We start from the raw sequence: 12,475 nt of genomic DNA, 5'->3' as shown, positions 1-12,475 counted from the left end.
CCCCCTCTTTTTGGGCCCCTCCCCCCCGTAATGATGGGGACACCCCCATTGGGATCAATGGCAACCCCCCACAGTGCCAGGCACCCGCCCCCCCAATAGACCCCCCCATTAACAGGGACCCCCCCCCTTGGTGATAACCCCCCCACCATCCCAAAGGGCCCCCCCCCAGCATCAACAACATGGTGAGTGTCCCCCCCACCCAGGACCCTTCATTTTGGGGGTGTCCCCCCCCCAATGGGTGTCCCCCCCCACACTTGGGGTGTCCCCCCCTTATTTATATATATATGTATAAATGTCTATTTAGGAGCCACCCCCCCCCCTTTGGGACCCCTTTATTTCAGGGGGGGCACCCACTTTAAGGGGTCTCCCCTCTTCCCCCCCCCATATGTGGGTGATTTAAGGGGGCCCCCCCATTGACACCCCCTTTTTGTGCCCCCCACCCCCATTGGGACCAGCCTGGCCTGTATATACGTATTGGGGGGGGTCCTTATAAAGGGGGGGGCCCCACATTAACCATCACCCCCCCAGCTATTTATTGCCAATTGCCCCCCCCATTGGCTGGATTTGAGGGGGGGGGGCGTATTAAGGATCCCCCCCCTCTATAGGGGGGTCAAATAGGGGGGCCCCATGGGGGGGGCTGTATATAGTGTATAGGCTCAAAGTCTCTATGTATCATAATGTATGGCCGGTTCCCCCCCCCCCCCCAGGGGCACATTTGCCCCCCCCCCCCCCGGGGTTTTACCCCCCCTGGGGCATTTCCCACCCCTCCCCACCCCCCATGGGGCAATTTCCCATGCCCCTCCCCCCACCCCCACCGATTTCCCACCCATCCAGGCTGGATTTCTCCCCCCCCCTCGGGGGTTATTACCCCCCCCGGGGGTTATTACCCCCCCCCCCCGGGTTTATTGCCCCCCCCCCCCGGGGTATTTGCCCCCCCCATTATTTTTTTTCATTCCTTTTCTTTTTTAATTATTATTATAATAATTATTGTATCTATTGGGGCCCCCCCGCCCCTCCCCCTCCCCCCCCCCAAAACCCAGGGGGGGGAGGGGGGTTGGGGGGGTGTTTTTGGTGGGGGGGCCCCCCCCCCGTGCCCCCCCCCCCCCCTTTTCTACGGTGTTTTCGTGTCGTGGGTGTTGCCGAGACCTTTTTATCGTTGAAGAGGCTCTGAGTGGTTATGGGGGGGGGGAATGGGGGGGGTTAGGGGGGGAGTGGGGGGGTTATGGGGGGGGGTTATGGGGTATTGGGGTCTCACACTTATAGGGTATGGGGGGGGGGGTTATGGGGTATTGGGGGGCTCACACTTATAGGTTATGGGGGGGGTTATGGGGTGTTGGGGGGCTCACACTTATAGGGTATGGGGGGGGCATAGGACTTGGGGGGGGGTCCCATGGGATGGGGGGGGGCTTGTGGGAGTGGAGGGCTCAGATTTGAGGGGGGTATGGGGGGGTGTCACGTGACTTGGAAGGGGGGGGCAATGGGATGGGGGGGGCTTGTGGAGTGGGGGGCTCTGATTTGAGGGGGTTATGGGGTATGAGGAGGGTCACGTGACTTGGAAGGGGGGGGCAATGGGATGGGGGGGGCTTGTGGGAGTGGGGGGCTCAGATTTGAGGGGGGTATGGGGTATGGGGGGGTGTCACGTGACTTGGAAGGGGGGGGGCAATGGGATGGGGGGGCTTGTGGGAGTGGGGGGCTCAGATTTGAATGGGGTATGGGGGGGTCACATGACTTGGGGTACTGGGTGACTTGGGGGTGTCATGGGATGGGGGGTCTGAACCCCCAAAGGGGAGGGGGAGGATGCCCCATATGGGGCTTAGGGGGGTCCCCCTATACCGGATCCCATCAGGACCTGACAGAGCCTCGCGGGGACCCCAAAACCCCTTGAAATGCACCCAAAACCAAGCGCCCCCCCCCCCCCCCCCCCCAGCAGCGCTGGTGCGCTCCTCTCAGTGGGCGGAGCCCCCGCTAATGTATGCATCGCCACGCCCCCCGCGCGCCTTATAAGGAAGAGGGGGCGTGGTTATGTAGATGAGAGCGGAAGCCCCGCCCACACGTCGCTTAGCAACGCGTGGCACGCCGGGAAGTGTAGTCCCACCCCCCCACCCCCCGGCAGGCGGCGCTCCCGGCATGCCCCGCGCCCGCCACGCCCCGCCCCCGCGGCGCAGCGGTAAGATGGCGGCGGGGCTCGGCCCGGGGCTGAGGGGATGGGGGGGGGGGAATGGGAATGGGAATGGGAATGGGAATGGGATAAGGATAAGGGATGGGAATAGGGATGGGAATGGGAATGGGGATGGGGGGGAGGGAATGGGGGGGTTGGGGCTGAAGAAGGGATTTGGGGCGGGAAGAGAGGGATTGGGGATGTTCTGAGGTAAAATGGGGGGGGAGTGAGGGGATTTGGGGTAAAACTGAGGGATTTAGGGCAAAAAGAGGGGATGTGAGGTAAAAAGTGGGGATTTGGGGTGGGAATGAGGGGATTTGAGGCCAAAAGTAGGGATTTACTGCAAGAAGCAGGGATTTGTTGTGGGAATGAGGGGATTTGGGGCCAAACCGAGGGATTTAGGGTAAAAAGAAGGGATTCTGGGGTGGGAATGGGGATTAGGGGCAAAAAGCAGGGATTTGGGGTGGGAATGAAGGAGTTTGGGGCAAAAAGCTGGGATTTGGGGTGGAAATAGAGGCATTTAGGGCAAAAAGAAGGGATTTAGAGTGGGATGAGAGGGATTTGGGATCTTTTGAGGTGAAATGGTGTGGGAATGAAGGGATTTGGGGTGGGAATGATGGGATTTGGGATGGGAATGAAGGATTTGGGGTAGGAATGAAGGAATTTGGGGTGGGAATGATGGGATTTTGGGTGGGAATGAAGGATTTGGGGTGGGAATGAGGGATTTAGGGTGGGAATGATGGAATTTGGGGTGAGAATGATGGAATTTGGGGCCAAAAACAGGGATTTGGGGTAGGAATGAAGGGATTTTGGGTGGGAATGAGGGATTTGGGGCTTTGGGAGCCCCTCCCATTGCTCCCCCCCCCCCCCCCCCCCCCCAGGCCGTGCCCATGGAGGAGGAGGAGAAGCCGCAGCCCCCGGGGGGCCGGGAGGAACCAACAGAGGAGGGGGGGGGGGCCTGGGGGGGCCCCCCCTGAGCCCGAGGGGCCCCTGAGGCCTGGCCAGGCCCTGGTGGTAAGGGGGGGGGGGGGGGGGGGGGGGTTGGGACCCCCCTTGATGCAATGGGGGGGGTTGGGCCCCCCCAGTTCTTGATGGGGTTTTGGGGGTCAGGACCTCTCCCAATGGGGTTTGGGGGGGGGGTTAGGGATGGTTTTGGGGTGCTGGGACCCCATTGATGCTGGTTTGGGGGGGGTTGGGCTGGTTTGGGTCATTTTGGGCCTCGGTTGGGCCATTTTTGGGCTGGTTTGGGCCAATTTGGGGCTGGTTTGGGTCATTTGGGGGCTGGTTTTTGCCATTTTTGGACCATTTTGGGTCATTTTTGGGCTGTTTTGGGTCATTTTGGGACAGTTTTGTGCCATTTTGGGTCTGTTTTGGGTCATTTTGAGGCTGTTTTGGGTCATTTTGGGGCTGTTTTGGGGTGCTCTGACCATGGTTTGTGGTGTCCCCCCCCACAGAAGGCTCTGCAGCGAGTGGTGAGCGGTGCCCTCCAAGGCTGGGCCCTGGCTGAAGGTAGGGCCCGGGGGGGGGGGGGTCCATGGGGGGGTCCATGGGGGGGTCTTTATGGGCTCCGTGCCTGACCCATGACCTCCCCCCCATAGAGCCCATGAGGAAGAGGTCGGTTCGGTGCTGGGGACCCCACGCTGAGGTGAGTGCTCCCAGTATAGACCAGTATAGACCAGTTTGGAGCAATTTGGTCCAGGTCCTTGCCATTAGATGCCAGTGTGTCCAAATCCATCCCAGTATGTCCCAGTCCCATTTTAGACCCATTCCATTCCTTTCCAATGTGTTCCTATATATCCCAATCTCTCTTGGTCTTATCCTAGTACTTCCCACTGTATCATGGTTTTATCCTAGTCCTATCCCAGTTTCTCCCAGTATGCCCCAGTCCTCAATCCATCTCAGTTTATCCCATCCTAGGCCATCCCAATATGTGAGAATCATTGTCAGTATGTCCCAGTGCATCCCAGTCTATCCCACTCCATATTGTCCCAGTATGCCCCAAGCTCTTCCATTCCCATCCCAGTCTGTCCCAATAGATCTCAGTACGTCCCATTCCCATCCTAGTCAATCCTAATACATCCCATTCCTATCCCAGTCCATCCCATTCTGTCCCAATGCATCCCATTCCCATCTTAGTCCATTCCAATGTGTCCCATTCCCATCCTAGTCCTTCGTATTCCATCCCAATCCATCCCATTCCCATCCCAGTTCATCCCAATCCATCCCATTCCCATCCCAGTATGTCCCAATCCATCCCATTCCCTTCCCAGTTCATCCCAATCCATCCCATTCCCATCCCAATATGTCCCAGTCCATCCCATTCCCATCCCAGTCCTAGCCCCATTCTAGGACCCAACCACCTCTTCGGTGGGGGGGGGGGGGAGCCTTGCTCATTCCTTACCCCCCATGGTGGGGGGGGGCTCTCTCCCTAGGCCTGGGAGGCTCCGGGGGGGCCCCAGCTCCCAGGGGGCTGTGCGGCCTCACTGCGGGCCCAGCTCTTCCTGGCCTCTGGAATTGTGGGGTGAGTACTGGGAATGGGGCTCATGGGGGGGGGGCATCCATTGGTCCACATGGGGGGGGTTCAGTGCATCCCATTCATCCCATTGTGTTCTATTGGGATGCCCATTGGTGGGAGCCCCCCCTGAACCCCCATTGCCCACAGGGAGGCCGAGGCCCCCCCCATGGGGGCTCACTGGGGGGGAGCACCCATTGGTCCACATAGGGGGGGTTCAGTGCATCCCATCCATCCCAATCTATCCCAGTTTATCCCAGTCCATCCCAGTCCATCCTATTGTGGCCTATGGGGGTGCCCGTTGGTGGGAGCCCCCCCTGACCCCCCCATTGCCCACAGGGAGGCTGAGCCCCCCCACCCCATGGGATCTCACTGGGGGGGGGCACCCATTGGTCCACATAGGGGGTGTTCAGTGCATCCCATCCATGCCAGTTTATCCCAGTTTATCCCAGTCCATCCCAGTCCATCCCATTGTGTCCTATGGGGATGCCCATTGGTGGGAGCCCCCCCCTGACCCCCCCTCTCCCGCAGGGAGGCCGAGGCCCCCCCCCATGGGGGCTCACTGGGTGGGACACCCATTGGTCCACATAGGGGGGGTTCAGTACATCCCATCCATCCCAATCCATCCCATTCATCCCAGTTTATCCCAGTCCATCCCATTGTGTCCTATGGGGGTGCCCATTGGTGGGAGCCCCCCCCTGGCCCCCCCTTGCCCGCAGGGAGGCCGAGACCCCTCCCCATGGGGGTTCATTGGGGGGGGGCACCCATTGGTCCACATAGGGGGTTTCAGTGCATCCCATCCATCCCATCCATCCCAGCCCATCCCAGTCGATCCTATTGTGTGCTATGGGGGTGCCCATTGGTGGGACCCCCCCCTGACCCCCCCTCTCCCGCAGGGAGGCCGAGGCCCCCCCCCCTGCCCGAGGAGCTGGAGGTGGTGGCTGAGGTGCGGGTGGGTGACAGTGGGGCCCTAGCGGCTGCGACACAGCTCCTGAGGCCTGGCCCGGCCCGGCGCCGCCATAAAGGTACTGGGGGCAATGGGGGTAATGGGGGTAATGGGGGGCAATGGAGTCAATGGGGACAATGGGGGCAGTGGGCTCATGGGGGGGAATGGGGGGCAATGGGTGAATGGGGACAATGGGGGGCAATGGGTGAATGGGGGACAATGGGGTGAACGGGGGTAATGAGCAATGTGGGGTAATAGGGGCAATGGGGGGTAATGGGGGTGAATGGGATCAATGGGGCCAATAGGGGGGAAATGGGGACAATGAGGGTAATGAGCGTGAATGGGATGAATGGGGGGCAATGGGGGTAATAGGGGAATAGGGGTAAATGGGGGGGAGTGTAGTGAATGGGAGTAATGAGCAATAGGGGCAATGGGGGATAATGGGGTGAATGGGGGCAATGGAGTAAATGGGGGGGCAATGGGGACAATGGGGGGTAATGGGTTTGAATGGGATGAATGGGGCCAATGGGGTGAGTGGGGGTAATTGGGGGCAATGGGGGGTTCTGGTGTGGGCACTGCCCCCCTGACCCCCCTTTCTCCCCCCCCCTCCCCCCCAGGCCACCTCCCTGGCTCCTCCTCTCGCCGCTGGCGCATCCCAGGGGGGGGCCCCCCCGTGCCCCCCCCCCGTGCCCACCCCCTCCCTCCTCTCACCCCCCCCCCTCTCATCCCCCCCCCGTTCCCCCCTCCCCGCCCCCGCCGCACCCCCCCCCCTCCCCTGCCCCCCCCCCCCCCCCCCCAAACCTCCCCCGCCCCCCCCCGCCCCCGGCGCTCACGGGGAGGGGGGGGGGGCCCCCGTGTGGCAGCCCCAGGAGCCGGGGGGGGGGCGGCCGGGGGGGGGCCCCTCCACGAACCCCCCCCCCCCAGCCCCAAGGCAGGAGCCAGCCCGGAGCCACCCCCCTGATTCCTCCTCCTCTTCCTCCTCTTCTCGCTCTTCCTCCTCTTCCTCTTCCTCCTCCTCTTCCTCCTCATCCTCCTCCGGTGCCCCCCCCCCGGCCGCTTTCCGGCCCCATTCCCCAATCCTGGATATTTATGACCCTTTCCACCCGACGGATGAGGAGAACCCAGCCCCCCCCCCCCGCCCCCCCCTCCTCCCCCCCCCGCATCCGCCGGCGACTTTCCCTATGGAGCATCCTCTTCCTCCCCGGCCAAAGAGGCCGAAGGGCGCCAGGATCAGAAGTATGATCCCTTCGATCCCACCGGCTCCAATCCCAGCTCCTCCCGCAGCAGCCCCAGCCCCGAGGAGGAGGAGGAGGAGGAGGAAGAGGAGGAGGAGGAGGAAGAGGAAGAAGAGGAGGAAGAGGAGGAGGAGGATGAGGAAGAGCCCCCCCGGCCTGATGTATCCCACAGCATCAGCCGCATCTCCGAGACCTTGGCCGGGATCTATGATGACAACAGCTTGAGCCAGGACTTTGAGAAGGAGCCGGAGCCGGAGCCTCCTGCTTCCCAAATCCCTCCCGGCGCCGATTCCACCCTTCCGGAAGAGGAAGAGGAAGAAGAGGAGGAGGAGGAAGAGGAAGACGACGAAGAGGAAGAGGAGGAGGAAGAGGAAGCGACGGCTCCGACGTCCGGCAGCGTTCCGGAGCCGCGGCGCCGCGTCTTCGTGGTGGATTTGGCCGGCAAGAAGCATCCGGAATGCGACGGGAAGCTGGAAGGGAAGTTATCCCTGGAAGTGGTGGCTGCTGGGAATGCCAAAGCCGCGGCACAGGGTCCTGCATCCCGAGGGACCAAGCGGCACCGGCCCCGGCGCGAGTGGGCTCCGAGCACCGGCGATTCCGAGATCGAGGAAGGGGAGATCGTCCCGCACGAGGACGAGCGCTACAGTCCCCTGCGGCTATTCCGGAGCTCGGGAATCGCCTCCGGCGCCGGCTCCGGGCCCCTCCGCGCGCGGGCGCCGGAGCCGCGGGCGCCGCGGGTGCCGGAGGGGGACGATTTCCTGTCCCTCCATGCGGATTCCGATGAGGAAGGCGACTTCGGAGCCGAGAACCAACCGGATCCGCGCTGGAAGAACCCAGGCTCCGACCTGCGCCGCAAGATCCTGAGCCAGCGCCGGCTCCGCGCTCCCCCCTCACCCCATTCCCCATCAGCCGCATCCCGGAAGAAGCCCAAGCGCTCCCGGGAACGCGGCTCCTCCGTGGGATGGGGGGGGAAGAAGCCCCCGGAGCCCCCCCCCAAGGCCAAGGAGCGGCACCGGCGCCGCGGCTCCCGCTCCCGCTCCCGGCGCCGCTCCTGGTCCCGCGGGCGCCGTTCCCGTTCGCGGGAGAAGCGCCGGCGCTCGGGAAGCGCCTCGCGCCATTCCCGGCACAAGGACAAGCACCGCGGCGACGGCGCCAAGAAGAAGAAGAAGCAGCAGCAGGCGCCGAGATCCCGGTCCCGGGAACGCCGCTCGGCGCGCCGGGAAGCGCCGGAGCCCAAGGGGGACAAGGGCGGCGGGCGCCGGGAGGCGCGGGCGGTGGTGCCGCCGTCCATCCAGGAGCTCAATGACTCCGACCTCTTTGCCATCAAGAGGACCATCACCGTGAGCCGCAGGGAGGGGACGCCGGAGCCGGCCAAGAGGGAGGTGCTCTATGATTCCGAAGGGATGAGCTTCGAGGGTGCCTATTCCGACCGGGAGCCGCCGGAAGCGCCGGCGCCGCCGCCGCGTGTCGGCAAAGGGGAAGCGGGTGGGAAGAAGGACAAGGAGAGGAAACGGAGCCGATCCCAGGAGCAGGGGAGCCGGGAGAAGCACAAGAAGAAGCTCAAGGAGACACCAGCTCCGGAGGCCGGGAAGGGGGAGAAGGAAAAGGCTCCACGTGGTGAGCGGGACAAGAGCAGGAAGAGCAAACGGGAAGGGCACCGGGAGAGCACCGGGAATGCCGCCCGCAAGGTCAAGCTGCAGTCCAAGGTGGCCGTGCTCATCCGGGAGGGCGTCAGCTCCACCACAGTGCCCAAGGAGAGCGGCTCCGGCTCCATCGGCATCAAGTTCAGCCGCGACGCCGAGAGCCGGGCGCCCTTCCTGAAGGGAGGCTCCAAAGCCATTCCCGATGGGAAGGGGGCAGCCAAAGGCGCCGTTCCCAAAGAGCCCAAGGGGAAGAAACCCAAAGGCACCAAGGCCAAGAGCGGCCTCAAGAAGCCCAAAGGCGCCGGAGGCAAAGCCAAGAGCGGAGGGGACACCAGGAAGAAGAAGAAGCCCAAAGCCAAAGGGGCCTTGAAGAAGTCCAAAGCCGACAGCTGCAGCCAGGCCGGAGCCATCCCTGCCCTCCGCTTGCCTCCCAAGCCGGAGCCGGGAGCGGGGGGGGTCAGCCCCAAGCCCCCCCCCAGCCCCGTTGCCATCCTGGCCTCCCCATCCCCCCCCTCCCCAGAGCCAGGGCTCGGCGGTGCCGCCGGTGCCGCCATCGGTGCCGCCGGCGGCGCCGGAGCCGGAGGTGACTCCGGATTCGCAGACGGTCGACAGCAGCTGTAAGACCCCAGAGGTTTCCTTCCTGGCGGATGATGGAGCCGGGACCAGCGGGGGGCATCCCCCCCCCCATCCCACCCCCATTGCCAGCGCCGGGAACGGGGGGGCCCTGCCGATGCTGGAGCCGGGCAGGGCCGAGCCCGAGGCCGACAGCCGCTGCGATGGAGCCAAGGAGGAAGCGCCGCGGGCGATGGCGCCGGTGCCATGGAGCCTCCAAGGGGGGGTGGATTGTGCCACCAGCGGCGTCTTGGCATGTAGGTGACATTGGGGGGGGGATGTATTGGGGACCCCCCCCCCCCATAGCAGCACCCATTGGGTGTCAGCTCATTGGGGGTAATGGGGTCCCCCCCCCCCCCACTGCAGTGACCGCGCTGCTGTTCAAGATGGAAGAGGCCAACCTGGCCAACAGGGCCAAGGCACAGGAGCTCATCCAGGCCACGAACCAGGTGGGGGGGGGGCACCCCCAAAGGGATGGGGGACCCCCAAAGGGATGGGGACACAATGGGGGGGGCATAGGGATACAATAGGGGGGCAGAGGGGTACCCCCAAGAAGGGATGGGGATACCCAGGAGGGGATGGGGACACCACAAAGGAGATGGGGGGGGACAGGGGTACCCCAAAATGGGATGGGGACACCCCCAAAGGGATGGGGGCACAATGGGAGGGGGGATAAGGATACAATGGGGGGGATAGAGGTACCCCAAGAAGGGATGGGGGCACAACCAAAGGAATAGGGGTATCCCTAAAGGGATGGGGGTACAATGGGGGGGATAGGGGTACCCCCAAAGGGATGGGGGTATAATGGGGGGAGTACAGGATACAATGGGGGGATAGGGGTACCCTAAAGGGATGGGGATACAATGGGGGGGATAGGGGTACCCCCAAAGGGATGGGGATACCCAGGAGGGGATGGTAACCCTGGGGGGGTCCTGTGCCCCCCCCACACCCCCTTTAACTCTTCCCCCCCCATAGATCCTGAGCCAGACAAAGGCTCCGCCCCCCTTGGTTCCCCCCCAGGCCCTGCCTGTAACCGCCCCCCCCTCGGCCCCCCCCGTGGCTCCCCCATATCTGGGGGGGGCCCCCCCCGTATCCGGAGCACCCCCGGCAATGGGGGGGGTAACGGGGGGGGGGGCCTGGGGTGCCTCCCATCTATGGGGCAGGGGCTGGAGGGGATGGGAGGAGGGACAACGGAGATGGGAGAGGGGACAGTGAGAAGGTGAGTGGGGATATGGGATGTGGGGATGGATATGGGATATGGGGTGTGGATATGGGTATGGGATATGGGGTGTGGATATGGATATGGGATATGGAATATGGATATGGGATACAGATGGAATACAGATGTGGGATGTGGATATGGGATATGGGTACGGATATGGGATATGGAAATGGATATGGGATACAGATATGGGATATGGATATAGGATATGGATACGGATATGGGATAGGCCATGGTGTGCCAGGGACCTCGATGCCAAGGACACCCCATGGTGTTGGTGTCACCCCCCCCATATGAACACCCCCCAACCTCCCCATGGGGTCCCCCTTGTTGATGTTCCCAATAGGTGTGTTCCCAGTAGGTGACAATGGTGCCAGTGGGTGGTAATGGGTGACAATGGGGATAACGGGTGACAATGGGTGACAGTGGGTGCCAATGGGTGGTAATGGGTGACAGTGGGTGACAATGGTGACAGTGGGTGGTAATGGGTGACAGTGGTGCCAATAGGTGGTAATAGGTGACAGTGGGTGCCAATGGGTGGTAATGGGTGCCAGTGGTGCCAATGGGTGCCAATAGACACCAACAGACCTTGCCTTCACCTTGCTCTTGACTCCCCATCCCCATGTGCTCATCTCTCACCTGATCACATCCCAATGGGGCCAGGCTCACCCTATGGGGCCAGGTTGTCCCTATGGGGCCAGGCTCTCCCTATGGGGCCGGGGGTGTCCCTATGGGGCCGGGGGGGTCCCTATGTGTCCTTGAGTGCCACGGCCCCCCCCTCACGTCTGTGCCCCCCATAGTACCTGAAGAAGCTGCACACACAGGAGCGGGCAGTGGAGGAGGTCAAGTTGGCCATTAAACCCTATTACCAGAAGAAGGACATCACCAAGGACGAGTACAAGGACATCCTGCGCAAGGCCGTCCATAAGGTACCATTGTGTGTGGGGGGGGGTTATGGGGTGGGGGGGGGGGGGGGCACATTGATGGGGGGGGGACCCCCCTTATGGGTGTCCCTGCCCCATAGATCTGCCATAGCCGCAGTGGGGAGATCAACCCGGTCAAGGTCAACAACCTGGTGCGGGCCTATGTGCAGCGCTACAAGTACTTCCGGAGGAGGAACCGGAGGGGGGGGGGGCCCCGAGGAGATGCCCCCCCCCCCCCACCAGCATCCCCCCCCCCTCCAGCGCCGGCACCATCATGGGGGGGGCGGCCGTGGCCACGCCCCCCAAGGAGATGGGGGGGGCCATGGACAACAAACCCCCCCTCCCTATGCCCCCGCTGTGAGCCTGGTGTATATAGGATAACGGGGGGGTAAAGATTTGCCCCCCCCCATATATATATATAGGGGGTTAGGCTCCGCCCCCCGTGTATATGGGGGGGTTTAAGCTTTGCCCCCCCCATATGGGGGGTTTTAAGCTCCGCCCCCCATGTATATGGGGGGTTTAAGCTTTGCCCCCCCTATATAGGGGGGGTTTAAGCTCCGCCCCCCATGTATAAGGGGCTTAAGCTCCCCCCCCACGTGTGTATTGGGGGGGGGGTTAAGCCCCGCCCACCCTGCCCATATTTGGTTTGAGTCATTAGCATGGATCATGGAGCTCCGCCCCCTCCCCCTTCCCATTGACCCCCCCCCTCACATTGACTCCCCCCTCCCCCCATTTTCAATGTACCCCCCCCCCAAAGCTCATAAAGGCCTTTAGCCAATGAATGAGGCTCTATGGGGGGGGGGGCAACATAAATGGGGGGGTCACTGAGGCCAATGGGGCCTATGGGGAGGTTGTGACCCCCCCATGTGGATGGGGGGGTTGGAATGGGCCGGGGGGGGGGGGGGGGGGGAAGGGATGAGGAAAGTCCCATGGGGGGGGGGGAGGGGGGGTTGGAATGTCCCATGCGGGGGGGGGATGGGCTCTTCCCCCCCCCCCCCCCCCCCCGGGATTAGTCACTAAATCCATGGGGACACCCAATGGATCCGGTTTCACCCCCCCCACACCCCCCCATTATGGATGGGTCCCACTTTGGGGGGGCCCCTCCCCCAAGGTTTAGGGGGTCCCCATTTGGGGGGGTCCCCATTTTGGGGGGGCCCAATGGGGGGGTCCCAATGTGTGTGTCCCCCCCCGGACCTCTCCCCTATGGGGGGTGGGGGGGGAGGA

At 63.2% G+C, this 12,475-nt stretch overlaps 1 protein-coding gene across 1 annotated transcript; it reads left to right on the top strand.

Annotated features, from left to right (window-relative positions):
* The first annotated feature begins 5,825 nt into the window (after positions 1-5,825).
* On the top strand, positions 5,826-12,368 carry SCAF1 (SR-related CTD associated factor 1). The gene is made up of 10 exons (XM_034072357.1): positions 5,826-5,850; positions 6,541-6,737; positions 6,779-8,950; positions 9,015-9,363; positions 9,473-9,555; positions 10,082-10,195; positions 10,275-10,325; positions 11,129-11,257; positions 11,353-11,517; positions 12,363-12,368. The coding sequence occupies exons 1-10, from the start codon at positions 5,826-5,828 to the stop codon at positions 12,366-12,368; spliced, it is 3,291 nt and encodes a 1,096-aa protein (XP_033928248.1).
* Positions 12,369-12,475: the final 107 nt, after the last annotated feature.

This window comes from Melopsittacus undulatus, chromosome 27, assembly GCF_012275295.1.
Source record: "Melopsittacus undulatus isolate bMelUnd1 chromosome 27, bMelUnd1.mat.Z, whole genome shotgun sequence".
Lineage (NCBI taxonomy): Eukaryota > Metazoa > Chordata > Aves > Psittaciformes > Psittaculidae > Melopsittacus > Melopsittacus undulatus.
This window is presented reverse-complemented; position numbering and strand designations above follow the sequence as displayed.